We start from the raw sequence: 27,340 nt of genomic DNA, 5'->3' as shown, positions 1-27,340 counted from the left end.
CGGTCACCACTTATCACCAGGTGACCCTTACGCTCGTTTGTCCCTTTTCTATTTAAAAAATAATTGCTGTGCTGGAGTCATGGGATCTTGATAGTGTGTATTCTGCTTAGAAATGTATGGTGTAACTTTTTGAAGCAAATTCTCGAAATTTACTAGTATCATTTTAACATAATTTCACTTCTGTCTTCTATTTTCAAATCATTCAATATGGCACGATAGGCCCCTTCGTGGTATCATCTCCTCAAAAATAATCACAACCAGTACCAGTTCCAGTACCAGCGTGTTTTTCTTACATTTGCTTCATTTTGTATGATGTAGCACACCTTCACTTTCCATTGTCAGTACCAGTAGTGAATTGACAAATATAGTCAATTCATCATACTTCAGGACTGACGTGTCTTAATTCTACAAATTTAGCTACTAGCCCACAACAAGTATAAAACATAACATCATAAACATGTAAACAACATGTAGTTCACAAACAATTTCATTCAACAAGTTTCAAACAGATTTTGTCTACAACAAGTTTTATATTTTTGAATTTTGAAAACAATGTATGCTACTAGTATTTGAAATTTGCATGAAACTTGACAAATACATGTATAATACCTTGGTGTTAAGGAGGTGTTTGAGAGTATGTAGTATATTCTTTGGTCGTTAGAGTCAAAGAGAATGTAATAAACACTACGTTCAGTTAGAGTCGTAGATAGAGTTTAATGGGGTCCATAGTCTAAGGTTAGAGTAAATGTTCTGACTTCTGTCATCTGTGCGGAGACTACTTCTAGTGTCATTATTCTAAGATGTTTACTTTTATTTGATAAGTTTATACATACATGAATTTATTTTCATAATCATTAATTAAGTATGCAAAATAATGTAGGAGTTCTATGTAAATTAGCAGTTCATAATAAAAATATCATCATGGCTGTCAGACAATCCAGCGACATGGCAAAATTCAAACAATGTTTAAAAGAAGCCAAACATATAGTTGTCTTATCAGGAGCCGGTATCAGTGCAGAATCAGGAATCCCAACCTTTAGAGGTGCTGGTGGATACTGGAGGAAGTATGAGGCATCTTCCCTGGCCACTCCAGGGGCTTTTAAAAACAGTCCAAGTCTGGTGTGGGAGTTTTATCATTATAGGAGAGAAGTGGCTGCAAAAGCACAACCTAATGCGGTAAATAAATGTAAGAATATCTTTAAAATCAAACAAGCACAAATTTTATGATAAAAGGTAGACTATATCATAAATTGTTTTTTAACTATTTAAGTAATATTTTTAACTAAGTATATTTTATGACTAAATAGAGTTTAACAATTACAGGGTCATATTGCAATTGCAAACTATGAATTAAGGAACTGTAAAGATAAAACTGTAACAGTTATAACACAGAATGTTGATGGCCTTCATGCTAGAGCTGGCACACAAAACCTCATAGAACTGCATGGGAATCTGTACAAGACTCGCTGTACTAAGTGCAAGGAAGTTCTAATAAATAATGATAGCCCAATCTGTGAGGTAAGTTAGGTTTTAGGTTAGGTAAAGTCAGAAACTTAAGACCAAGATGGATACTCAAGAAAGTGATATGAATAAGAAACTGCTAATTAAGTCATACAAAACTTAACTCTAGACAGTTTATTGCTAGCAAGCAAGGAGCTTTGAATCTTTCTAAAGGAAAAATTTCAAATAATTTTTCTTCTTATCCATCATTATAGTAATAAGCATAGAATTTAAAAATATGTAAAACAAACATCCTTCTCTTCATTTATTGAATTAGGCATTACTTTGCGGAAATCCATAATTATACAAATGATTTAAGTTTTCTTTAGTGTTAATTCCGCCAATATTTGTTTTTAAAAAACAATTCGACACATGTTTCGCCTCTACACGAGGCATCCTCAGGACGTGTTGTCTCGCTAAAATCTGGCACGAGACTGAATCAAATGAGTTTTTTTTTTTTTGCGCCCAAGCAAGGGAATGGGCTACCCTCCGGGATAACGACGGGAGGGAGGTGGTGAATGCTCATGCATACCAACGCAGCCTAAGTCTGCATTGGTTATGTGGGACTCACGTGAAAACCTAGGTGCCTACCCACTAAACACCACCTGCAGTTGGCTTTGGGCAGGTGCCCTCTAAGCCTACATCGAAGGCGACCTTCTCATGGGGAGAGAGAGGCGCAAGCGGCACTCCCTATGGAGTTTCCGCTGGGATAGGATCAAATGAGCCGGAAGCCTCTCTTTTATACCCTCGTCCCATGAAATGATGCGCTGTGATTGGTCGGCTGTTGTGACGTATTACGCCCGGAAGAGACACGTAACAAAGGTGTTGGGACTAAGGATTTCGCTTAAATGTGTTAGAGCAATTAGAAATAATAAAACACAAAAATAACATGTTTACATTGTTGAATGAACAATCAAATTTAGTCCCATCACCTTTGTTACGTGTCTCTTCCGGGGGTAATACTTCACAACAGCCGACCAATCACAGCGCGTCATTTCATGGGACGAGGGTATAAAAGAGTGGCTTCCGGCTCATTTGATTCAGTCTTGTGCCAGATTTTGGCGAGACAACACGTCCTGAGGATGCCTCCTGTAGAGGCGAAACACGTGTCGAATTGTTTTTTAAAAACAAATATTGGCGGAATTAACACTAAAGAAAACTTAAATCATTTGTATCCTTCTCTTCATAATTGTCACTTGTCCACATATTATCACAAATATGATGACATGGTGGTAAGATGGTGTATTTTATAGTTATTTAAACTAAAACATAGTCTCACATAACATGAAATATTCAAGCTAATAATTGAATGAAATTTAATTATATTTTGATATAAAATTTAATTTAATAAATCACAATGAAACCATATTCATGAATCTGTTGAGAACGGCAACACTGCTCACCATGGAAATTTCTAAAAAAGATTGGTGTGGGCAAGTCATTAAGTGTGATATTAACTATTAAATTGGCATTTTACAACTTCTTCTCCTAGTATTAATAGTGTTTTAAAAACACAAACTCTTAACTCTCATTTTGCTTACTCCAAAATATCCTCTGTTCACTTATGATCAATTATCTGAATGTGATGATGATCAAGAAAACAGCACCTTCAATATTATCAAATGCAGATGCTCGAAAATGTTGTCATATCTGAATGATTGATATCATTAATCCTGTAATCACACATTAAATCAGTCCATCTCTTTGGAGTTTTTCCTGATAGCTGGAAGTATAACTGTTTGGTCACCGAAAGTAGGGTACACCTTACTAGTTTCACTACAATATAGCTTAACATAGTAGAAATGGTCACATAACATAAGTAGATATTTCATTCTTGCATCATAGCTGTATAGCACATCTCAGATGGAAAAGCAGCCTTACATCATGATCTATAAATAAAACAATGATGCTATGAAATGATTTTAGGCATTAGCTAACCGTGGAGCACCTGATTCCAAAATTGTTGGTTCAGATATACCTGTGAAAAGTTTACCTCACTGTAAGAAGTGTGATGGCTTGTTAAGACCACATATCGTTTGGTTTGGTGAAAGTCTGGAGCCTACGGTGTTACAGAAAGCTGGTGGGTATTGATAAGAAGTTTTACCTAAAGTATTATTAATTTTACAATAATATTATTTTTATTATACAAAATTTCATAGACAATTTTGTGTTGGGAGGTGTTCCCACATATTAGGATATCTGATAATAATAATAGATACCACCATCTGGATGCTGGGGGTCCTCCACAGTGCAGTTTTCAAGGAGCTTTCTTCCACATACTACAAAGAGGAATGAGCATTCTTGTGTGGTGTTTCTGTGACGATACACAATGGGTGCCTTCAAAAAAAGCGTGTACAACTTACTTAAAAGCCAGTGATTCCTCTGGTGTTGTAAGAGAATATGGGCGCCAGTTATTCCTCTGGTGTTGGAGGAAAATATGGGCGCCAGTGATCACTGAACACCATTGACCCATACACTTGCTTGTCCTCCTTTTCCATTAAAAAAAACACCTTACATACAGTTTCGCTGTGGTGCTGTTTTGTTTTTTAATTAAAATCACATTCCTACCAACATAGTAGTGTTCCACACCAATCTTTACATTATGTGATATATTTCTGTTATATATAATTAATTTAAACATTATAGAAATGAAAACAACTATATAATATTATTATCACATTTAATATTTAGTACAAATTACTACTAAATTTTTTTTTACATTTGAAATGAAATATTGGCCCCACATTTTTTATGTAGGTGAGGTGATGGAGGATTGTGATGTATGTTTGGTTGTGGGCACGTCATCTGTGGTATACCCCGCCGCTATGTTCGCGCCCCAGGCTGCCGCCAGAGGCGCTGTCGTAGCAGAGTTTAATATAGAACCAACACCAGCCACTACTAGTTTCCATTACTATTTCCAAGGACCTTGTGGGTCCACATTACCAGAAGCTTTGAGTGATTAAATGGAAATGTACAAAAGGAACATTTAAAATTGGATTTTTATATATTTAAATTATGGGCCTTGTTTCATAGATGTTAACAAAATGTTTTCTTGAGTTAGCTAAGTATTCAAAATGGTTTTTGTCAACTAATTAAATTAAATAAAAATGTTAAAACTCTTTACAGAATTAATTTAAATATATTATATAACTTATAATACTATGTAGATATGTACAAGAATTAAATGTTTCAAGATGTTTTTTTGTGTTTGTGTCTTGAGAAAAATTTTGCAATGCTGCCCATAGCTTGGCCGAAACTGCAGTTCGTGATCAAGGAATCCTGTAAGTGAAATATTTATGAATTCAATACAATTGTTTTTTCAGTTAAATCTGTGATTAGCTTAACAAGCCATTAACAGATGTCTTCAAGGATTTAATGGCGTGTAGAACTGTCCATCTAATGAGAAGGCTATTCTTATATAACGTGGAAATCTTCGTGGTTTCTTTTTGAGTATTCTACCAATTATTTGCTTCCTTAGCTCTGAGGCTAGGCATTAGCCTATATTATTATATAGAGCATAGAGCTATATTATTAATTATAGTATGTGTGTTATTTTATCATTAATTAGCTGATACCCGCGACTTCGTCCGCGTAGATAAAGTGTTTTTCAAAAATAATAAGCAAGTTTGGAATTGAAGATTATAGCATGTCCTATTCAACTCTTGTTTATGGCATCTGACCTAAACAGGTTCTGGTGTGCATCAACCTTTAGAGCTTGAATTCATTGTTTGTGTAAGGATGCTTTGTGAACATGATGGTGGTGGTTACTGTCATAATTAGTAAGTGCTTCCAACAAATAAAATAATTTATTAACTATAACAGTTCAACCTGGCACCATAAGCTGCACCCGTTCACGATTTGACGCATGAACCAGCCATCGTTCCCCTCGCACACATTTGAGGGAACGAGATGACCCGGCACACGACGCTGCCGAAAGCAATGCCATTCAGTGAGCATGACGACGTACTAGAACTACAGTTAACTTATACAACCAGCTGTCGAGAGGGAAGTATTTGGATTACCAAATACTTCCCTCCATACCGATCCATAGTTGTTGGCAGTTCAAAATAGCGTGTGAATATGTGAGGTGATATAACCTGTAGGAAGGTGGGTAGAGCTCTGATAGTGGAGGCTCTGGAGAACCTCTCATCCATCAGCACCACGGCAGCATAGTCGTTCGCGTGCCGGACAGCTCTACCTGATTATAAAAAAATACAATGCTATTGATAGTCACGAGAAAGCTCGTAGTCGCGAGAGGGCAATGGAGAGGGCTAGGCTCGGAGTTTTTATCTGCGAGATCGAATCAGAAATGAGGAGATCCGTAGGAGAACTAAAGTCACCGACGTCCAAATAATTTCGGGACTGAATTGGCGGTGGGCAGGGCACATAGTTCAACGTCCAGATGGCCAGTGGGGCAGAAAAGTCCTCGAATGGCAACCAGGTACCGGAAGACGCAGTGTTGGTAGGCCCCCACAAGATGGACCTAAGATCTGGTCAACATCGCTGGAATATGATGGATGAGGGCAGTACAGGACCGATCGTTGTGGAGATCTTTGGGGGAGGCCTTTGTCCAGCAGTTGACGTCTTCCGGCTGATGATGATGGCAATGCTATTGATTACTGTTACGTCATTTCACAATGGGGGGCTATGGGTTAAAGGTTACATTGCAGTAGCTACACATGTTTCATATCACTTATGTGTCTTAGAAGGTTGTGGGGATAATTTCTGGTCTATCAAAAATTCTGAAATGTTGTCAAGCTAGTTCTTCAGTCAGCTCTTATAAGTAAATACAAATTTTGTCAAGAGTGCCATATAAGCTTTATTCTATGCACTCTATGACTATACTATTGCAGACAATAATACCAAGTATGATGCCTGTTCTTCTCAGGTCTGAGGCACTCAATTTTAAATGGGTGGTAGTTTTTGACATTCAATAAGTGTTTTTGAATAATAATATTTTAATTTCATACAGTAAAATGTTGATATAGCTAGCTATAATTTAGAATATGATACCCACACATTGTTGTAATACTGCGCTGATATTCAGCCCCTTCGGCAGTGAGCTGGTCGAGTTTACATGTCTGCACTACTCACCTTCGAGATGCCCAATCAGGTTTTTGTGCGACATTCAAAGTACAAATACAAAGACCGGAAACTATATAGGAACGAGGGGGCAAAAGTTAGCACGTTTGAAGCACATTGATTTTTATGCACCCCAATATAAGAAAATGTACCAATCACCTTTTCTGAAGGTCCCCATATTGTATCGACTTGGAAACATCGCACAAGGAAGCTAGTTTCATTTAAACATTTTTGACACTTATGTCATCAAGGCATCACTACTTCTCTCTTTTTTTATGAAAATAAGGGACAAGAGGAGCAGGACGTTCAGCTGATTCTTGAAAAACCCCAAAAATTCTGAATGGCACTACAACTGCGCTCGTCACCTTGAGAGATAAGATGTTAAGTCTCATTTGCCCCGTAATTTCACTAGCTACGGTGCCCTTCAGACCGAAACACAGTAATGTTTACACATTAGTGCTTCACGGCAGAAATAGGCGCCGTTGTGGTACCCATAATCTAGCCGGCATCCTGTGCAAACGAGCCTCCCACTGGTAAACTCTCTACTGAATGAACGTAGTGACTTTGCATAAGTTGCGAAAACACGGACGGGACGGAGCATCCGGGCATAAACATGTCACGCCCTGTGAGTGCCACGTCTCCGTCCCGTCATTGTCTGCCAGGTGTATGCTCTTTCATATACATTTTGTATGAAACTATATTACCAAAACTTCCTGTCCCATTCCGTATAAAAGCCCATAATGTATGTAGCGGGCTTAAATGATTAACACGTGTTGAATATAATTTGTTATGTTTTAAAGTGATAACCCTCCCTTCTGGGAATAATTACCTACACAAATAAATTTGAAAACAAAATTTTATGAACGATGTGGCACTATTTTATGAAGGGTTGACTCAGTGGGAAGAGCTGTTTTCAGTTTAGTTGTTTTGAAATTTTATGTGTACAATTTCTATTATTCATCACACATACCAATGCACTGGTTTACAGCCTTCATACAGAGATTCTCGTAATAGACGCTGGCGGAGCCCGGACTCACTCGGTCAAGATACTTCATCTTCTCCTGCAGCTCTGCTGACTTGACGTTTGGGTACGGCATCCCCACCACCAGCACACAGCGACCCAGATCGTCGCTGAAACATACATCGGTAGGGATGTATCGGCCATTAAAATACCACTAGTTATTAATTACAAAAAAAAGGTTGGGCTATGTAGAATAGTTTAGAGATCGTGCGTATTTTAAAGGTAGATATGCACTCATTTTTTTGTACTGGAAAATAACAAATTGATTCCTAATTAAACTTAAAAAATCCTGCCTAAAATCAGGGACATAACACCTATTATTTAAAGTGTATCAATGTAGGATCGAATGAAACTTTGTCAATATTATGCAGATGTTTTCAACGGTTTTCATCAGGGAACCCCCTGATGGGAAATATAAAGTTGACCTTTTAGATAATAATATAAAATTACAAATTAAATCTCACCTACAACTGAAATCGTGAATCGTTTTTTTAAAAGTTTTTATTTTATTACTGTCAGTTCTAAGAGGTTGCATCCTTTTCTAATCCCGCGCCGATTATAAAGAATGTCACGCTCATGTGCACCATCAGAATAACCGGTACCGAATTTTTCAATGAAATCGCAGAGAAAGTAATCGAGGAGTATCGCCGATTGTTTCGTGTAATGATCACCCTTTTGAAATACTTTGTTTTTTCCATATATTGTTCAAAAGAAAAACATACAATAATAGTTACATAATATCTAAGTACCAAGTGAACCACAAAAGGTATATCTGGGTAAGATGTTGCTCGCGATTTCATCGTTACATTAAAATAATATTTATTATAATTATTACATAACTACATAATGGTATTTTATATATCTACATTAGTTTACACATTTAAATATGTTGTTGTTCTAAATATAATTTTTTCGGCTAGTTTGTTTATTTCCCTTATACCCTGCCTACTGAGCTAAGGGTCCTGGGTTCGAATCCGAAGTTCGGTAGGTGCAAACATTTATATGATGAACTAGAGATACGTTATTGAAAGCGGCCGGTAATCTTTATCTAAAGTGTATTACTACGCAATTTTGTCCTGGGTTCGAATCCGAAGTTCGGTAGGTGCAAACATTTCAGCATATGCAGTTAGAAAGATTAGAGAGTACACGAATGTAGCGACCGCTAGATTAGTGTACTTCAGTTATTTTCACAGCATCATGACGTACGGTATTTACTATTTGGTCATGCTGCTGACATTGATATAGTGTTTGCTCTGCAAAAGAGAGCTGTTCGTGTTATATGTCAGCTTGGTTATAGACAGTCTCTCAAAGAAATAAATATTTTGACTGTTCATTGTCAGTACGTTTATGAAAATTTAATATACGTTCACAAAAATCGTCACCTTTTTGCTCTTAATAGTGATTTTCATTATTATAACACTAGAAATAAGGGATTGCTTGTAACTAATTCTAGTAGGCTTCATAAGATACATAATAGCTTTAAGGGTAAATGTATACACTTCTATAATAAAGTCCCAGCCACTGTTCAGGCATTATCTATAAATAAATTTAAATGTTTTATAAAAAAATGGCTCTGTCGTAAGTCCTATTACTCCACTGCTGAATATCTAAATGATCGGACAGCCTGCGACTACTGGGATTGTGATTATTTTATAGCGATAGAAATGACTGTACAATATTGTATATTTTTTATTGAAAAGAACGCAAAAAAAGAATGCTGGGAGAGTTTCTTGCGCCGCTTCTTCTCTTTCAGAGCGCCGTTTCCGAAGCGGTAGTAGTATCTAGTAGTTATTAGAAATGACATCAAAAATAATTCTAAAGGAATCAATTTTGAGAAAATAAATGCCTTTTATGCCTTATCATTTATATGATGGACTAGAGATACGTTATTGAAGGCGGCCGTTAATCTTTGTCTAAAGTGGAATGGAAAAAATGAAATTTTTTTCTGGTATGTGCTTAGTTTATCAATGGAATAAAATTTTTGTTGCAAATTCATTTTTCTCTTATTTTAGATACTTTTCTCTTCAAACGTGGAAATTTAACAATTATATAATCCACATATCATCAATAATAGCCGTTGCCCGCTTCGCTGGGCGAATTTTAAAAGGAAATAAATTAAACAATTAAAAATAAGTTGCCATAAACTATCTAGGATAAATTTCGCATCGAACGGTGGTAGTTTAATGTCGATACGATCAGTGGTTTAGTCTGTATAGATATGGATGTCTGTTTCCGAGTCATGGATGTGTACATGTATTTATGTATGATTAAGTAAGTATATTGTATTAACTATATTGTTGTTTTGTGCCCATAGTACAGGCTATACCTAGTTTGGGGCAAGATAATTTGTGTAAAAGTGTGTCAATATTATATTATATATCTTAATATATATATATATATATGTATTTCTTTTGTGCGTCTATTGTAACTGAACTCCTCCTAAACGGCTGGACCGATTTTAATGAAACTTTCTGTGTGTCATCAGGTGGATTCGAGAATGGTTTAGATTCACAATTGAACTACCTCCTAAACGGCTGGACCGATATTGATGATTTTTTGTGTGCTTCAGTGAATTTGATATTGGTTTAGATTCTCAATTCCGTCATGAGTATGTTAGTGAAATCCTCCTAACGGCTGGACTGACTTTTCAAATTTAAGACGTGTGTATAGGACAACTAGTTTTATATAAATTTTGTAGACTACCTACTTCACAACAACATTCTTAACCCCGAGACGTATTAAAAATAAAGATGGCAGCCTACTGCCTACCTAAAATTCAATCCTTCGCTTAGTTTTCCGCCAACAACACTCAATAGTAAGGCGCCATTAGTTCCTCCATCCCTCTTGTTTACCGCTAATGCGTACTTTTGCAATACCTGTAGAAGATATTTATTTATTAATATATAAACTTGTTAACTTACAGTTTTACCCAAAGTGTTTGTTGACAAGTTTGTCCGAGAAATACAAATAAAATAACAAAATTAGATTTTAAAATAAAAGTTAAAATAAACAATGATAAAATAATACAAGAATAGTCATGTTATATAAAATCAAATTAGGTCCATAGCGCCAAATAACCAAATAAAAAAAGTACAAAGTTTTAAGTCAAGTAATAAAATAAAACGTTATCAACTTTACCTTAATCAGGGTAAGTGTAGTGGGTGAAGGACCTACGAATGCTCCGAAACTAGTCGGTACCCAGATCGATATAACGTGAGTAAAGCCGTATTAATAAATAAGTTAATAATAAACAATATGTTATGTTTTAAAAGTGATAACCTCACTTCTAGGATTAATATACAAATAAAATTTGATAAACAAAACTTTATGAACGATGCGGGACTCGAACCCACGACCTCCGGCGTTCCGTGCCGGTGCTCGAGCCAACTGAGCTAACCGTTCGAGTAACGTCTCGTTATAAAATCTTGTTTTTCTTTGTTCAACTCTCAGGTTGTGGCTTCATATACAGGATCTACTTTACAGTTGATAACCTATATTAAAATAAGTTTTGTTTTTCAAATTTCATTTGTAAGTTAATAATGTCACACTGAGTGAGCAGGTCGCCGATCAAACGTAGTTTCCGAATACGTAATTGACACAAGTGATACGATTTTGCGCCCATTCTTCTCAGGCCTGAGGCATTCATTTTGGGTGGTAGATTTTTTGACTTTCAATAAGTGATTTCACAACCTATTTTGAATAAAAATATTTGAATTTGAATTTGGTACCAAAAAACCAACTTGAGTAGGATTTGCAGACACTAATTTATTTCGTATTATCGAGAGATTATGCACCAATGCCTTTCAAGCTCAATACCATCACATACACAAATGGGGAATGGTACAAATATGGGTAATATCCGAAGGTCCCCTTATAGAACCAGCGGGTAAACTTACGGTGCGTTTTCTCAACTATGAGGGTATTTATCCTCATAGGGATCCCATATGGTAGAAAATACACAATTATTTTGCTCCGCACGTAAGCATTAAAAATACTTTCGCTATCTTAATATCGCTAAATTGAGAAGCATTTCTAAAAACCTTCTTAGTACCCTATTCACTGCTTTACATTTTTATAATTTACACACGCCTCTATGGAAAGAGTTTGTGACATTTGCGATCTATGACTGACATTAGATAATAAATTAAATTTTCATATCCATATTATGACGACCTGTACCCTTCTCTATTCGTAGGTATATATGATTTTAAAAGTTAAATTTTTCTTATTATGTTCTAAATAGATAATAATAGAAAGTCGAATATTTAAAAGGCGTAGAATACTACTAAGTATAGTGAAAAGTATAAAGAGATTCTGCAAAATAAATATAATACTCAAACGGTTAGGGGAAAAAAACTAGTAAGAAAGTAAACGTACAGATAGATATATGGTATGGTATTTAATAATATCGACATTTTAAGACAGACCCCCAATATAAAGATTGGATTACTTAAGAAAAAGCTTAAAAATGTATTATTAGATAATATTAGGTAATAGAAATATAATATATCCTAATAATATAGTTATTGGTAGCTTACATTATTATACATTAATTTCAGAACCATTTTATATTATGTTTGTATATGATTAGGTTATTAGTAGGTTATGTATAAAATTAATGAGCGCATCTCGCCGATAAACGTAATGTTTGGCGAGTAAACAATGTAAGTAGATATATATAAATTAAAAATATACTTAAACTGACCTGATCAACATCTCCGGCAGACTTAGGTTCTCTGAAGACGATTTTCTTCTTGCCGATAGCTAGCAGAGCACCGGTATTGTCCAAATGTCGGAATAGCAGGTCTTCGTAGGAGTAGGAGGGCACGAAGCAGATGACACCGCCTGGCACCACGCCGCATATGTTGCGGAGTATACGACCCACTTCATCTAACTGCGATGTTTTAAAATAAATAATTTATTAGGTACAAGCTGGCTGCTTGTATCTAATTCTGATTTTGTAGGAGAAACAAAATTACCGACATAGTCCAAATGATTGCGAAACTGAAGTGGCAGTGGGCAGGGCACATAGTTCGACGGACAGATGGCCGTTGGAGCATTAAAATCCTCGAATGACGACCACGTACCGGAAGACGTAGTGTTGGTGGGCCCCCCCACAAAATGGACCGACGATCTAGTCAAGATAGGAATACGTTGGATGAGGGCATCGCAGGACCGAACGTCGTGGAAATCTTTGGGGGAGGACTTTGTCCAGCAGTGAACGTCTTCCGGCTGATGATGATGATGAAGCTGGCTGCACCCCGGGTTCTCCCGTAAAGTATTCGCATACGGCACTATTAAATTGAGCTTTGTTCAAAAAAAATTATGGGTCTTGAAATTTTTGCTTGGACCTTTAATTAATTTCTTAAAAAACTTAATTATAGTCAAGTTAATTACGATAGCATGATAATCTCTGCCAACAGACTAGTCCCCGTCAAACATTTCCAAACTTTTCGGAGTCTAGACATGTACAGATACCTAAAATTTAAAGAATTGGTTTTTTAGTATAAGTATGTTGTGGACAACCGGTAGGTATGGTATATCACAATATACATGGGGAACTTCACTAGAAGTTTTGCACTTCTAGCTAATCGAAACTATTTGAATTTCGAATGTTATATTTTTTGAAACGTTGCAACCTTCTTAGTAATAAAAAACAATTGGCGGGAAATCATTTGTCAATTGTTTTTTATCACACATCAAAGTTCTACGTACGCAACGAAAATGGAATTCAAACGAAAAGATTTTAGAGCAATGATTTTTTAAAGATTTTAAAAATTCTAGAGAGAATTCCGGAGAGAGCTCCAGAAGACTGTGCCGCTCACCTTCAAAATGCTTTTGGGAGATATACACCTTGCTGGAGCACCGTGAGGCGATGGATTTCTGAAATTGAGAGAGGTCGGGTTTCTTTACATGAAGAATTTCGTGAAGGGCGGCCGTCAACTGCCATCAACGAAAATAATGTGGCTACTGTTAAGCGGCTAATTGAAGAAAACCCGCGGATTACCTATGAGACAATTCAAGGACACAAGCGGGCACACATGGAAGGGTGCTCACAGATGCGAATGAAGTACGACCACGGACTTTCTAATGCTGCTTATGACATAATCACAGGAGACGAAATGTGGATTTATTGTTTTGAACCCGAAAAAAAAACAGCAATCTCGTGAATGAGTGTTTGAAAATGAGAACAGGCCAGCAAAAGTGAGGCAGGCGAGAAACGTTGGTAAAAAAATGATCGCACTTTTTTTCTCAGCTACGTCCCATCTGCACAATTCCACTTGAAGATCAAAAGAGTGCTAACGCCTAGCCTACTCTACCATTTGTTTACCCAGGGTGTTAAAAAAAGTCCGAAAAAGACAACCAAAAAGCCGCGTTCCCCTACATCATGACAACGCTTCTTTACACACGGCCAACAAAACTAAGTCATTTTTAGCTTCCGAAAAAGTACAACTCGTCACCCATCCTGCACATAGCCCCGACCTAGCACCCTGTGATTTCTGTATTTTCTCCAAAATCAAAGATTTGATAAGAGGTTTCACTTTCTAATTTCGAAGAGGCAGTGATAGCGTTCAATCAGCACTCAGAAAACATGCCTTCAGATCTGTGGTCCTCGTGTTTTAAAAAATGGTTCGATCGACATGACAAAATGTTTAAAATGCAAAGGAGAGTATTTTGAAAAGCAATTAACATAATATTTTCGTTATAACATTTATTTTTTTTTAGGTTTAATTTACGCAAAACTTTTAGTGTGACCTACGTATTATTAGGCGCAATCATCGTGAAAGTCAATATGTTATTTTTCGACATTGGAAACCTTTGCCCATTCGCGCTTACCCATGAACTACCTATGTCTATATCTCTCAATAAGAAATAACATTTATACACTCATAATACGGCGAATTAAGGTCATCGCAGGTACTTAACTCACCAGTTGAGTACTCTCGCGATTGCTGTACGAGAAGTTGAGCGTGACGCCGGCGGGGCCAGAAGCCAGAGCAACTCCGACCACGCCCTCCCGGCCCACCACGTGCCCACACCTCACCACCCGTCCCACCCGGCCCTCGCCTGCCTTTGACCTCATACCGAGCAGCGCTTCGAACTCACTTATAGGCTCCATTGTACCACCCGCAACAATTACCTTAAACCAAAATTACAGACAGATAACGTTTTCGTAGAAAGCAATGAGCAGAATAAGAGTTCAGTACAATGTCGCGTTATGGGCTCTAAGAGACCCCGCAAACTGCAGACTTTCGATCGGCCGATAGTTTGGTTTAGTTCGGCTGTTAAGTGCGCACACTGGCCCGACTAAACAGTTGGGTCTGTGATGAGTGCGCACACTAGACAACTAACGGCCGACAGTTTCAGGGACGATTCGCTATAAGTTTTAAATCGACTATTGATGAGTCTGGCCGACTAAACAATCGGTGGTGTGCGCGGAAGAGTGCTGTACTGATTTAACAGCCGGCCGATAGTTTGCTGACGGTTCAGTTTGAAGGCGATCGTGTAGCCCATCAAACTTTTTTGTCGGCCAATACCGAATACATCTTCATACTGATTAAGAAACCAACCAAACTATCGGCCGATCAAAAGTCTGCAGTTTGCGGGGTCTCTTATGCGGCTCCCGCGGTGCTGCAGCTCGTCGGGCATGTCGCAGACGCTAGGGACGACTTTTCGCGATAATCCGGTCTCGTGTTGCCTCTTCCTGGCGGAAACTGCGACGTGCCGACACCAAAATACTCGTGGCTGTCTCTGACGACATCAGAAATCCAGTGTTTAAGCGCTGAATCTCTGTTCATATGAACAAGAACAAAAAATGAATGACAAATATGTTTAATATGTATATAGTTTTAGTTACTTTAATTTTACTTTTAACTTGGCACCCCTTTACAGTGTCAAAAAACTTTTGTAACTATGGGTTTCATTATGCCTGAAATAAATGCCTTTTATTTATTTTTTATATAATCACGCCTCTTTCCCGTAGGGGTAGGCAGAGACCACTTCTTTCCACTTGCTACGATCTTTACATACTTGTTTCGCTTCGTCCACTTTCATTATTCCTTTCATACATGCTCTTCGATTTAGGGTACTCTTGACCTGGCCTTTTTCAAGACGTCCCTGATTTGGTCTCGAAACGTCCGCCTAGGTCTACCCCTTCCAACACTTTCATGCATATTGGCCTTATACACTTTTTTCGTCAATCATTCATCATTCATTCTCTCGACATGGCCAAACCATCGAAATTTGTTACTCCATTATCATCTACATCATTTATACCTACTGTTGCAATTCTGACGTGATGAAAAGGAAAAACACGATGATATCAGATCGAATTGTCAGAAAAACCGGAAACTTAAAACTTAACCCGACGTTCAGTGTCGTTTGCAGAGCACGTTTTCGGGCGGAGGGGTTAAATAAATAAATTATTAAAGAGTTTAAGTTTTACGCAAATACCAATTACCTTAAAGATATTTTATTTAAATGTGTAATACTCGCGTTAATCAAAGAAAATACTAAGTAACGAAATGATAAACGTTTCGTAAAAAAAAAACTTTACGTAGGATTAAATATTTATGATTACAAAATAGTTCTCTAATCTTCTAAGAAGGATATTATTCAAACCTTTCTTTTATATCTCTGTGGACCCGGACTCCACAAACTGTGACACAACAAATTGTAAAGGTATTTTGTACTGCATCCTAGGAGAAAATAGGTAGTAGTATATGAAGGAGGTATGGTACGTACGAAACGTAGTACTTTTTTAATGGAAAAGGAGGATAAACGAGCGTACGGGTCACCTGGTGTTAAGTGATCACCGCCGCCCACATTCTCTTGCAACACCAGAGGAATCACAGGAGCGTTCCCGTTTAGTTCGTAAGAGGAAGATTTTAACGACTTTACTGTTCAACATGAATTCATTATATTCATATTATTCAGCATTACCGTATAGAAGGCAAATAGCATGAAATTAAAATTTTCAAATATATAAATCCTTACCGATCGGCATTGCTTCGTGACTTCATCAAACCTCTCCCTCGGTTCCAAGAGAAGATATTTCAGCCCTACCTCTCGCACTAGTACTCTTCCCAATGAGCTCCTCTCACACAGCATCTCAAGGAAGTCGAGTACTGCGTACAAACCACTGCCTGCGGATACTTCGCTCATTGTGGTTTTCTATAAACAATAAGATAAATTATTAATTTTAAACAGCACAGAAACTTTATTGACGCATCAACAAATAAACACGAAGATCATAAAAAGTAGAAGACATGTTTATTTTGAAGAGTGTTAAGATTACTGCCTACTGATTCACCTCTGGCTGCTTTGCACAGGATATCGGCTAGATTATAGGTACCACAACGGCGCCTATTTCTGCCGTGAAGCAGTAATGTGTAAGGATTACCGGGTTTCGGTCTGAAGGGCGCCGTAGCTAGTGAAATTATTGGGCAAATAAGACTTAACATCTTGTCTCAAGGTGACGAGCACAATTGTAGTGCCGCTCAAAATTATTGAGTTTTTCAAGAATCCCAAGCGGCACTGCATTGTAATGGGCAGGGTGTATCAATTACCATCAGCTGAACATCCTGCTCGTCTCGACCCTTACTGTCATAAAAAAAAGTATATGCTTACTCTGTCGGGGATCCTTTACTCTATGAACGGCTCGATCACTTGGTGTTGCGTAGAGTCATCGCTTTATTATTTCGTCTAGCGCGTTTATCACGGAGAGTGTTCTAAAGAGCTGTTTGACCTGATTCCTGCCACCCAATTCAACCTTCCGTTACAGGATCTCATAGAATATGATGTGCCTTCTTTAGGAAGGAATTTTATTTATACCAAAAACTACTCTAATTTTTTCAACAAATCATGATAAATATAATGAAGTGTTGTCTTCGCTTGCAAGGCCAGATTCCGAAAATGTCTTTCGCTGCATATACTACTGCATGGCTAATGATAACAGTACAACACCCAAACTTTGCATAAGCTCCAAGCTTTTTTGAGGTATCTTGAGTCTAAATTCCGCTTATATTTATATTCAATACATTCGAGACTGAGTCTTGTGTCTCGTGCTAGATTTGGCGAGTCAACATCTCCTTATGATGCCTCGTGTAGAGGCGAAACCGTACGTTTATTGAAAACAAATACACTCAAGACTAATTATATAAAAAATCTTGTGAATGATTAAATACTTTATCATTATGATTTAATACTTACCGACTTAATATACAATTATTGATATCAATTAAAAATACCATTACCCACTTTCAAAATCCGACATCCAATTTATGATTATTAATAATTATAAATTGTATATTTATGATTATTTATTATTTTATTATGTCATATGTCAATCAATCCTGAATCTCTATTATTACTTCAATCTTAAGTTCCAAATCGAAATCTGTCACATTTTTACAAATACGTCATCTCATCGATGGTTTGATAACAGATCACCAAAGCATTCAATAGATCGATTATTGATTTACCAGGAAATGTATTAAAATATCAATTTCGGATGTCTATTCATTATCGAAATCGGCAAGTTGTCATTATATTGTGTTTCATTATCTGTTGACAAACATTTAAAACTACCTGAATTCAAAATAAAACGTGTTTACCTGATTCACTTTCGCTTCCAATTGAACTTTCTCCTCAACTTTGTCTTCTTTCTTCTTAGAAATGCTACTCAGAAAATTTTTAAACGATTTCTTCGTGTCGACTGTACTCGCATCCTCGATGATTTGCTGACCGTACCTCATAGAGAAGCCGTGCAATTTTGGCGCTAATCGAGAACTTCTACAAAACTCCACAAGAGGTCGTAAATTTAAATGATCTATTTCCGCTTTCAAAACGAAATCTTCAACTGTGAATATTTTTGCATCATCACCATCTTTAGAGGTACTTTTTGCTTGAAGTTTCAAAAGATCTACACAAAAATAAAACTTGTTTAATTATAAATTAATATTTGTAAGCTTTTTTAATGAAAATAAGCGACGAGTCGAGCAGGACGTTCACTTTATGGTAATTGCTACGCCCTGCCCACACAAAAATTCTGAGTGGCACTACAATTGCGCTCTTTACGTTGAGACATAAGATGTTAACTCTCATTTGCCCAGTAATTACACTAGCTACGGTGCCCTTCAAACCAAAACACAATAATGCTTACACATTACTGCTTCACAGCAGAAATAGGCGCCATTGTGGTACGCATTATCTAGCCGGAATCCTGTGCAAAGGTGCCTCCCAGTGGTAAAATTATTATTATAAGCATTAAAAGGAAGTAGTTTTGTCTCGGTATTTTTTACAGCTAAGTAAATTACTAATCGGTGAAGTGTCCATCTCCTCTATTTCAGAATGGCCCCAAGTCCGTTCTTCTCGTTTGCAAACTGACGACTCGCTTAGAAACGTCAAGCGCATTAGACAACCGCATGACCAGAACGCCTTATTATTATTTTTGTCATCTGCGTTAAAAGAAAGAACTGACAGGTGCAATTAATAATTGTTAAAGTAATCACGACTATCATGTACACAAACCATCCTTACACAAACAATGAATTCAAGCTCTAAGGGTTAATGCATCCAATAACGATAATTTATATTTATACAGATTTTTTTTAATGAAAATAAGGGACGAGAAGATCAGGAAGTTCAGCTAATGGTAATTAACGCCCTACCCATTACAATGCAATGCCGCACAGGATTCTTGAAACAACAAAAAAAATTTAAGCGGCACTACAACTCTATCATCACCTTGAGACATAAGATGCAAGTCTCATTTGCCCACTAATTTCACTAGCTACATGTTAAGTTATGGTACCCATAATGTAGCTGGCATTCTGTGCAAAGAAAATCCCCATTTTCGCAAAGGATCCCTTTACGCTTTGCTTTTGAACAGCAATAGCATTACAAGACGAAGCCAAAAACGTGATACCATGCCAAGGAGCCTTCCTATATCTGCTTTATATTAAGAATATATTTTCTTAAATATAAAAATTCTGTGGGATAAATTATGCAACAAATACAATCAATACTTACTCAACAGCTTTCCCAAAACAAACTGGATTTGATTTAGTAACAATAAATTCTTACTAGACAACCTTGCCCTGTACTTGTTGATATAGAACTGTAAGTATGTCTTGACAGAGTTGAGCTGTGTGGAAGCCACTGGGGCTGAGTGGGCGTTCTCCAAGGCAGCAGTCAGTCCATGAGCTTCATCCAGTATGAGCACATTGTCTTTAAGTTTGAGTGACATGCCAGACCTAGCACCACTGCTAACGATACCAGCATGACTTATTAATACCACCTGGTGACAACAATTTATAGTGCTGAGTTTTTGAAGTGATACTTCTTTAGGCGCGTTATGAGAAAATGATGAGAGTGAAATTTTTAGATGCGAGCGCATCACTGTAACACAAATGTAACAGGGTGAACTTGGTTTCTAAAATTTTCTGACGTTTGCGACATTCGTTTTTTTTTTTTGGTTTCTTCGTCCATTATTAGGACAGGCAAAGGGTTCAAGCCCATACAGCCGTATTCGTTATTTAATTATTGATTGTCAAAGCCATCTTTGTAAGATTTTTACAATATTGTTCTTTCTACAAACGTATGATAGCAGGTGGAATAAATAATTTTAAGGATTTTTCCTTTGTTAGGCCAAAGAAGTATAACTTCTTGCGTGCATACATAAGTACACACACACTTTTTTATAACTTTACTGAAGATTGAGACAAAACCATTTCCCAGTAACAAGTCTTTAGAAAGTTCTTACTTAAGACATATGTGCGTGGTCAATAGAAGCTTAACCCCAAGTTTGTGGGGTTGCAGCCCTTGTCCCCCGACCGCCATCTTGGAAAAAGGGGTGCAAAAACCTTTTTCGCGATATCTCGGAAACTATGCGTCCTAAAAAAAAATGGAAACACATAATTTGAAGCAAATCGCATTGCCTAAAAATATGTTCAACAAGAATTTGCCCTTAACTTAAAATTAAAGAAGTTATAAGCAAAAAAAGTGAGAAAATTTCTATGAAAATTTTATTTTTTGCTGTATAACTTTTTTTTATAGATTTTACAAAAAGAATACCGTAGGACAATCTTGTAGATGGTCTTTTAAGGAAAATTTTTCTGTATTTTTTTTATTTCCTTCATTTAAAACGCTGTTACAGTGCTCCAAAGTTGACCAGGTTCTTCAATGCTCATGAGAATCCGGTCAAAACGAAATGTTTTTGCACCCCTTTTTCCAAGATGGCGGCCGGGGAACAAGGGCTGCAACCCCACAAACTTGGAGTTAAGCTTCTATTGAACACGCACACATGTCCCAAAAATAAAATTGCGTCCTCTAAAAATACAAAGCTCATGTAACATTTCAATTGACTACAGATAGAGATAAATTATTACGTTCTACTGTCAGTAATTAGCTGTCAATAATCTGAACCTGTCCCAATATACCCGATAAGTAATTCTTATCGCCTTATATTGGGACGCGTGAATTGCAATTTCCATAGAAACTTAATTCCCTGGTAAGCTGTCTGTCCTCCCATTGATAGACAGTGTGTGCGTACGTGTATAAGGTGAGTTACTATCGATAAGTTTATTAGGACAGAAAAGTCGACGATGGTTACGATTTTTATCTCAAGTAGGCCACAACCGGAGATAGACTGAATATTGGGATCGGCAGTAAGATTACACTAGCAACATTATTCATTCGTTGGCTAAACAGAGGTATTGAATTTACAGATTAATTTGATAAGCTTGCATGTCTTTTAGATATAAAAACTTTTCAGAGATTACACTTACCTCAGATTCATCCAACGCCATTCTTGCAGCATAGTATGGACAAGCTTTCAATGTTTTACCACATTTGACCAGCTCTTCCATATCCATAACATCTACCAATAATCTCTCCTTTAATTTTGTTATATTTGTTTGATTGTAATATGGGCAAGCCTTACATGATGCCGTTTTCGTTTTTTTGACAGCTTTGCCACTATCATCTGTGAGTGTTGATTTGGATTTCACCTTTTGCATGTCTAAACATCTGAAATAAAGAGAAATGCACATTATATTCAAATGAATATTTATGAAAATCTTGAATGCTTTCGTAGAAGTCTTAGACAATGTTATATGGACTTTACAAGTTTACCTGTTTTAAATCGTAAAGGTAAGCTTCGTGTGGTGTTTCAGTTTGCTTAAAATAAATTATTTTTTTAAATAACTAAAGTTTGATTTGAAGAGTGTCAATTAATGTACTTGCATATCTGTTTTGAAAGAGGATTTTAATGGAAGAAGAGGACAAACAGGTGTATGTTACAAACTAATTTATTATACAGTATATTACAGCCTTTGTAAAATACTCTATAGATTGAAAAGAATGACTATTGAGTTTCTTATATGTTCTTCTCACGAGCTCAACTTTTTACGAACATATGGTAAATTCAGTGATTTAAAAGAAATATTTGTAGTGACGATCCAAAAGCGCTTAGTTTAAGCCTAATTGAATAAAGAGTTTATTTGTCTTTGATTTTTGACTATGGGTCAGGGTCACCTGATGAAAAGTGATCACCACCTCCCACACTCTGTTGCAGCACCATAGTAATAACAGGAGCATAAGAAAATGCTGGCATCAGCATTTTAAGTATCATTAGTGGGGGAGTGAGCCAGGGGACAGAGAAAATCTCCCTCCTCACTTCCCCTCTCCTCACTTCCCCTCTCCCCCCCCCCTCCACCTGCGACACGATCCTAAATTCTTACCAAATTATGTCTAAGTCATACCAAATAAACCATATAAATACCAAAGAAAATACTTCATACTAAATCATGTTGTTCTTTACCATATTTGATTTAATTAATTAATTAACATAATTGACCAAATCTCTGTTACTATCATTTCCCTGCGACATATTTATACGCTTTTGTACTTGGCACCATGTGAATGACAAAATCAAATTAATTACCAAAATATGTATATTTTAATAAAATAATTATAAAAATATTTATTTTCACATATGTAGATATTATTTGAATAATATTTATTGTAGATAAGCCCATACCTTTCATTTATAAGGTTAATATTCTTCAACTTATTGACATCAGAATTAATACAATAATGTTGCCTGGAGGCAAGAGTAACAACTCTTGTCGTATCATTGAATATTGTCTGTTTGATCTCTCCAACAAATTGTGACAGTTGACTGTGGGTTCTGCTGCTTATATAGATCTATAAAACCCTATATGTGTTATATAAATCATACTAGTCTTACACAAATTAATTTTGAAAACAAAATTTATGAACGATTCGGGACTCGAACCCTCGACCTCTCGCGTTCCGTGCGAGCGCTCTTTCCATTAAGCCAACCATTCGAGTGACGTATCGTTGATAAATCTTATATGTCTTCTTCAACTCTCAGGTTGTAGCTTCATCTACAGGATCTACTTTACAGTTGAAAACCTGCTCAACGCCAATTTTTGCATATATTAGGAAAGTGACTTGAGATGTCGCCCTATCAAATCTAAACAATGTGTTATTTTTTTTAAATGATATCTCTCACTTCTGGGTTTATTTGATCGCGGGTTTGAGTCCCACATCGTTCATAAATTTTGTTCTCAAATTTATTTTGTATGATTAATCCCAGGAGTGAGGGTTATCACTTAAAAAAAATAACATACTAGTCTTTCTGCTCATACTGTAAGTTTCTGGGTTTTTAACTAATAATGCCAAATAATATATTCCTTCACTATTAACACACTTTTTTGGAAACATTGTTCTTCAGGGACATCTTGAATGGCTTCTTGAAACACAAGTCACTGCCACCGCAGGTCTTGTAAATTGTCTACTTTATTATAGGAATACTACACTAAGTTTATCTTTATAAGCTAACTGTAATATAATATTGTTTCGCCTTGTGCAAGAACGGATAATAATATAATAAAGCCCAAGGGCCCCGTAAGAGGCGACACAGAGTTTGTAGAAATGGGAGAGTCTGGATACCGTCTTATGACGTCAGCACAAAACGGGCTAAACTCGTCCGGATTAAGTACCACACTCGGCACAGAAAACCGGCGTGAAGTAGCGGTAAACCACACCAATTTAAACGCCACCCATCAACACCTTGAGAGGCGAGCGGAGATGCAGATCCGGACGGAGTGATAAAGCATGCTTGCTCAAGTCCCCTCCGCGTGTGTATAAAGGGTTGGGACCTGTGGTAACGCAGAAACGGATCATCTCATGGGCTGCGTTCAAACTCCAATTGATGACGTGCTTGCTCAGATCCCCTCCGCTGAAAGCGTAGTCTTGGGTGACATCAACGGGTATAATGCCGAAAGGTTTGAGTCGCTTAGAACAGACTACGCAGGGCAATCTGAGCATTATTTTGCCAATGCAAACGCCAATGCGTTTGGTACAGTCATTCCAAATTAGTTGAGTCGCCAATGCGGCTCCTAGATGTGGATACCCACATGCTGTCCTTAACAACAAGCCTATTAAGCCGTATAATGGCTTTTTCTTTCAGGTTCAAAACAATATACTTAGGTTTTACCATTACAATATTTTATATATAGCCATTGACTCTCTTCCACTATATTTTTTATAATTTTACGACATTGATTTATAGAGTCTTTCTGGCCATCAGTTAAATCAAGTGCAAAGCTTAAGAGTTCAACCCTCAGGCATATACGCAAAACATTTTGCAAATATTTCTCAAGTTTAATTCATTGCACTTCTGCCACACTAAATACAAAACAATGTTACATTCTCAAGACAATCACACAAGCTTAAAGGTGTGGTACTCTTGAAGTGTTTTATATTCAAATATTGTAATTGTTTACTAAATAATTTTATTACACATTACTGGTCCAGAAACATTCAGTAGGGCCCACATAATATATAAAATAAAGGTGAAATTTTGTATGTTTTTTTATAGTTCCACCATAAACCACTTTTATTTTTAAATATTTTTCATTTGGTTCTTACTAATTACCTAATCTTTACATGAATTAAAGTTTGTAAGGCTAGCAACACACTTGTAATTCCTTTGGGATTGGAGAAAGAGAGATTGGTCTCTAAAATCACTTACCATCAGGCTTGTTGATTTGAAATAAAATAAAACATCAATTAAGTGACGACTTTTTTATAAGACTATATTAAAATCTACCTTTTTTTTCTAAGTACCATTTCCACATACAAAAGACTAGACAGGATATTCTAATGATATAAGAAAATTTGCAATAAATTACTTCAACTAAAATATTTTCTGTTGGCCTTTAAAGAGTTTTTTCATGTCCATTCCAACAACATCAATCATATGATAACATATTTAATTGAAATGAAAATGAAAAGTACTTAAAATCATACCTTATTAATGGCTTCACTCTCATTTTCTTCCACAGTCTCATCATCTTTATCAGATCCGTCATCTGTTTCACTGTGCTCCTGAATCAGTAGGTCATCTTCAGTTTCTTCAGGGACATCATTAATGTCTTTACCATCATCTTCCGCAATATCTTTTTTAGGGGCTTTGTTAAAATAATTATCTATTTTATTTGTGTTGGTTTTTTGCTTCATTACACGGTTCCTCATTTGAACAAAAGATTCCTCTCTTTTCATAATTCTGTCTAGTTTTAACTGCAGTGTTGCTAAAGTTTGATTCAATTTTATCTTGTTATACTCCTCTTGAAGCCAATCATCTGCTTCTGTAATGGTAAATTGTTCCAATTTAAGTTTGGTATACATCAATCAACAAGCCATCTTCCAACGGTCCACCAACATCTCAAATAATTGCAACTCCCTTCCAAGGATTGAAAGTTATGTTAAGCTGCTTTTGCTGAGAAGAATCAGCAAGAAATTCAACAATTGCTCTTTAAAAATCATTCAATAATAAAACAAATAGTATTGACATGACAATATTAATATAATAATGCTTAAAAAAAATAAAGCAACAAAAAAAGCAATTAAATAATTACATATTACTTGAACTTGAACTCACATAAACAAGGGAATTAACTTTAATATGTGATTCTGTTTTCATATCAAAAAATGTATACAAGAAAATATACTGAAATTATATCATAATAAGGAAACTGTATTTATTAGTTCGTAAACAACATACATATATTAAACTTTACAAAATAACACTACTTATAGTAGATCATGATTAACATACATATCAAATAAATGGAAACACTTAAGATGGTGTGATATATAACTTAAATAAATGTAGAATTCTACAATGAAAAAGTTGGTTATTTTATATTATTATCATGACTAAGGCCAATAATTTAAATACATGTAAACATGTTTACAAAAAAAATTTTAAACACACATAAGAAGTATATCCTAAACATTATAACATCAAACAAGCCAAAACTAATACACATCTCAAAGTACATAGATTTGAAATATGTAACGATAAGCTAAATCTCTGCAGCTAATATAGTTTATATGCTAAAATAGTATGCTAAAATAGTGGCTCAGTGTGACTAATAGAAAACACATCTATATAGTTACTGATATTTACTAAATCATTATATCACCAAGATAAACTATTAACAGGTGCACTATATGACATCCAGAACTGATAAGTTGGAAGAAAGAAAGGACTTATATTTCTAGTCCTACAAGGATTAAAGTATAGAGAAAGCCTGGACAATTTAGTATGAATTTGATGATTTACAACTTTATACATGTATATTAAGATCAATGAATTGACCGCACATTTCAAGTGTGTCAAGGTAAAAATATATAAGTTTAGCTTCTCAGCTTCTGCAGCAATTTTCTAAGTTTGGAATGGTTACACAAAATTTTTAAAAAATGTTTCTGAACATTTTCCACAGTACCTACGTGGTTTTGATAAAAAGGTGCTCATGCTACTGACCCATATTCTAAGATACTATGAACCAGAGATTTATATAAGATTATAACACTTATGTTGGCATTTGAAAGGTATTAAAAAGATGTCATAATATTGGCCCAGTAACTTTGAATTGCTGTTGAATACCTGAGTAAGTGAGCATCTGGCTCTTTAAATATACTGGCCAAGATCCAATAAAGTCATAAAGCTTTAATCCAATTTCAACAAAAAATATGGAATAATACTTTCTGCAGTGATTCCATATTCATATGACATACATCCCTTAAAAATAAGTTTGGATTTTGGGTAGAAAATAATGAATATTTGACTAGTTATTTTGTTCTTGTTAAGAAAAATCAAATAGATAGAACCAAGACAAGTACTTACGTGATTTTTGAGAAATTGACTGTTTTAGGTCTGATATTTCTTTTTTTAAATTTTCCATTGTATTAATGTTGTTATCCTTTAGCCATTGTAGCGCTCCACAACAAATACTTAATGATTTACCCTGTAAAGTACAATAAAAAATATTTTAAATTAAAATAATACATCAACTTTTTTAGACATACAACTTGGAAAATACCAATAGACAATACAACAAAATCAGAAACTTACAGTGCCAGTAGGACTCTCAAAAATCCCGATCTCGCGATTATCAATGGTAAAGTATAATTCCTTCATAAATTTCTTTTGAATATCATAAGGCTCAAAAGGGAAATTAAATACAGGCTCCATTCTTGTAGGGTAACTAAGAAACTAAAATGAATATTTTATAATAAATAAAGAAATAACACAAAATTGGTGCAGAAAGTTTTAATAATTAACTTTGATAATTATTGTAAACTTCTTCAATATCCACCATTTATTTTATCATATTATATTAAAAATTAATTCTTTCA

The 27,340-nt window shown here is 35.9% G+C and overlaps 2 protein-coding genes across 6 annotated transcripts; one reads left to right on the top strand and one right to left on the bottom strand.

The window, feature by feature from the left end:
* Window positions 1-780: 780 nt before the first annotated feature.
* LOC126967223 (NAD-dependent protein deacylase sirtuin-5, mitochondrial-like) lies at window positions 781-4,699 on the top strand. Its single transcript, XM_050811715.1, has 4 exons — window positions 781-1,176; window positions 1,324-1,518; window positions 3,427-3,580; window positions 4,258-4,699. The coding sequence occupies exons 1-4, from the start codon at window positions 865-867 to the stop codon at window positions 4,461-4,463; spliced, it is 867 nt and encodes a 288-aa protein (XP_050667672.1). The 5' UTR covers window positions 781-864; the 3' UTR covers window positions 4,464-4,699.
* On the bottom strand, window positions 4,164-27,340 carry LOC126967155 (ATP-dependent DNA helicase DDX11). Of its 5 annotated transcripts, none has more exons than XM_050811605.1 (14): window positions 27,057-27,334; window positions 26,829-26,949; window positions 24,947-25,284; window positions 22,647-22,813; window positions 21,394-21,634; window positions 19,637-19,904; window positions 18,220-18,527; window positions 16,601-16,777; window positions 14,535-14,744; window positions 12,309-12,497; window positions 10,373-10,479; window positions 7,553-7,713; window positions 5,598-5,698; window positions 4,164-4,779 (listed from the first exon to the last, which is right to left on the bottom strand). In XM_050811605.1, exons 1-14 carry the CDS (start codon window positions 27,174-27,176, stop codon window positions 4,690-4,692), a joined length of 2,598 nt encoding a protein of 865 aa, XP_050667562.1. In that variant the 5' UTR covers window positions 27,177-27,334; the 3' UTR covers window positions 4,164-4,689. The 5 variants fall into 5 exon arrangements, with proteins under 5 accessions (XP_050667562.1, XP_050667563.1, XP_050667564.1 ...); XM_050811606.1 differs by having other exon boundaries at window positions 19,691-19,904; XM_050811607.1 differs by lacking the exons at window positions 22,647-22,813; window positions 26,829-26,949; window positions 27,057-27,334 and having other exon boundaries at window positions 24,947-25,093.

Source organism: Leptidea sinapis, chromosome 12 (assembly GCF_905404315.1).
Source record: "Leptidea sinapis chromosome 12, ilLepSina1.1, whole genome shotgun sequence".
In the NCBI taxonomy this organism is placed as follows: Eukaryota; Metazoa; Arthropoda; class Insecta; order Lepidoptera; family Pieridae; genus Leptidea; species Leptidea sinapis.
The sequence above is the reverse complement of the archived record's forward strand: the minus strand, read 5'-3'. Positions and strand labels throughout refer to the sequence as shown.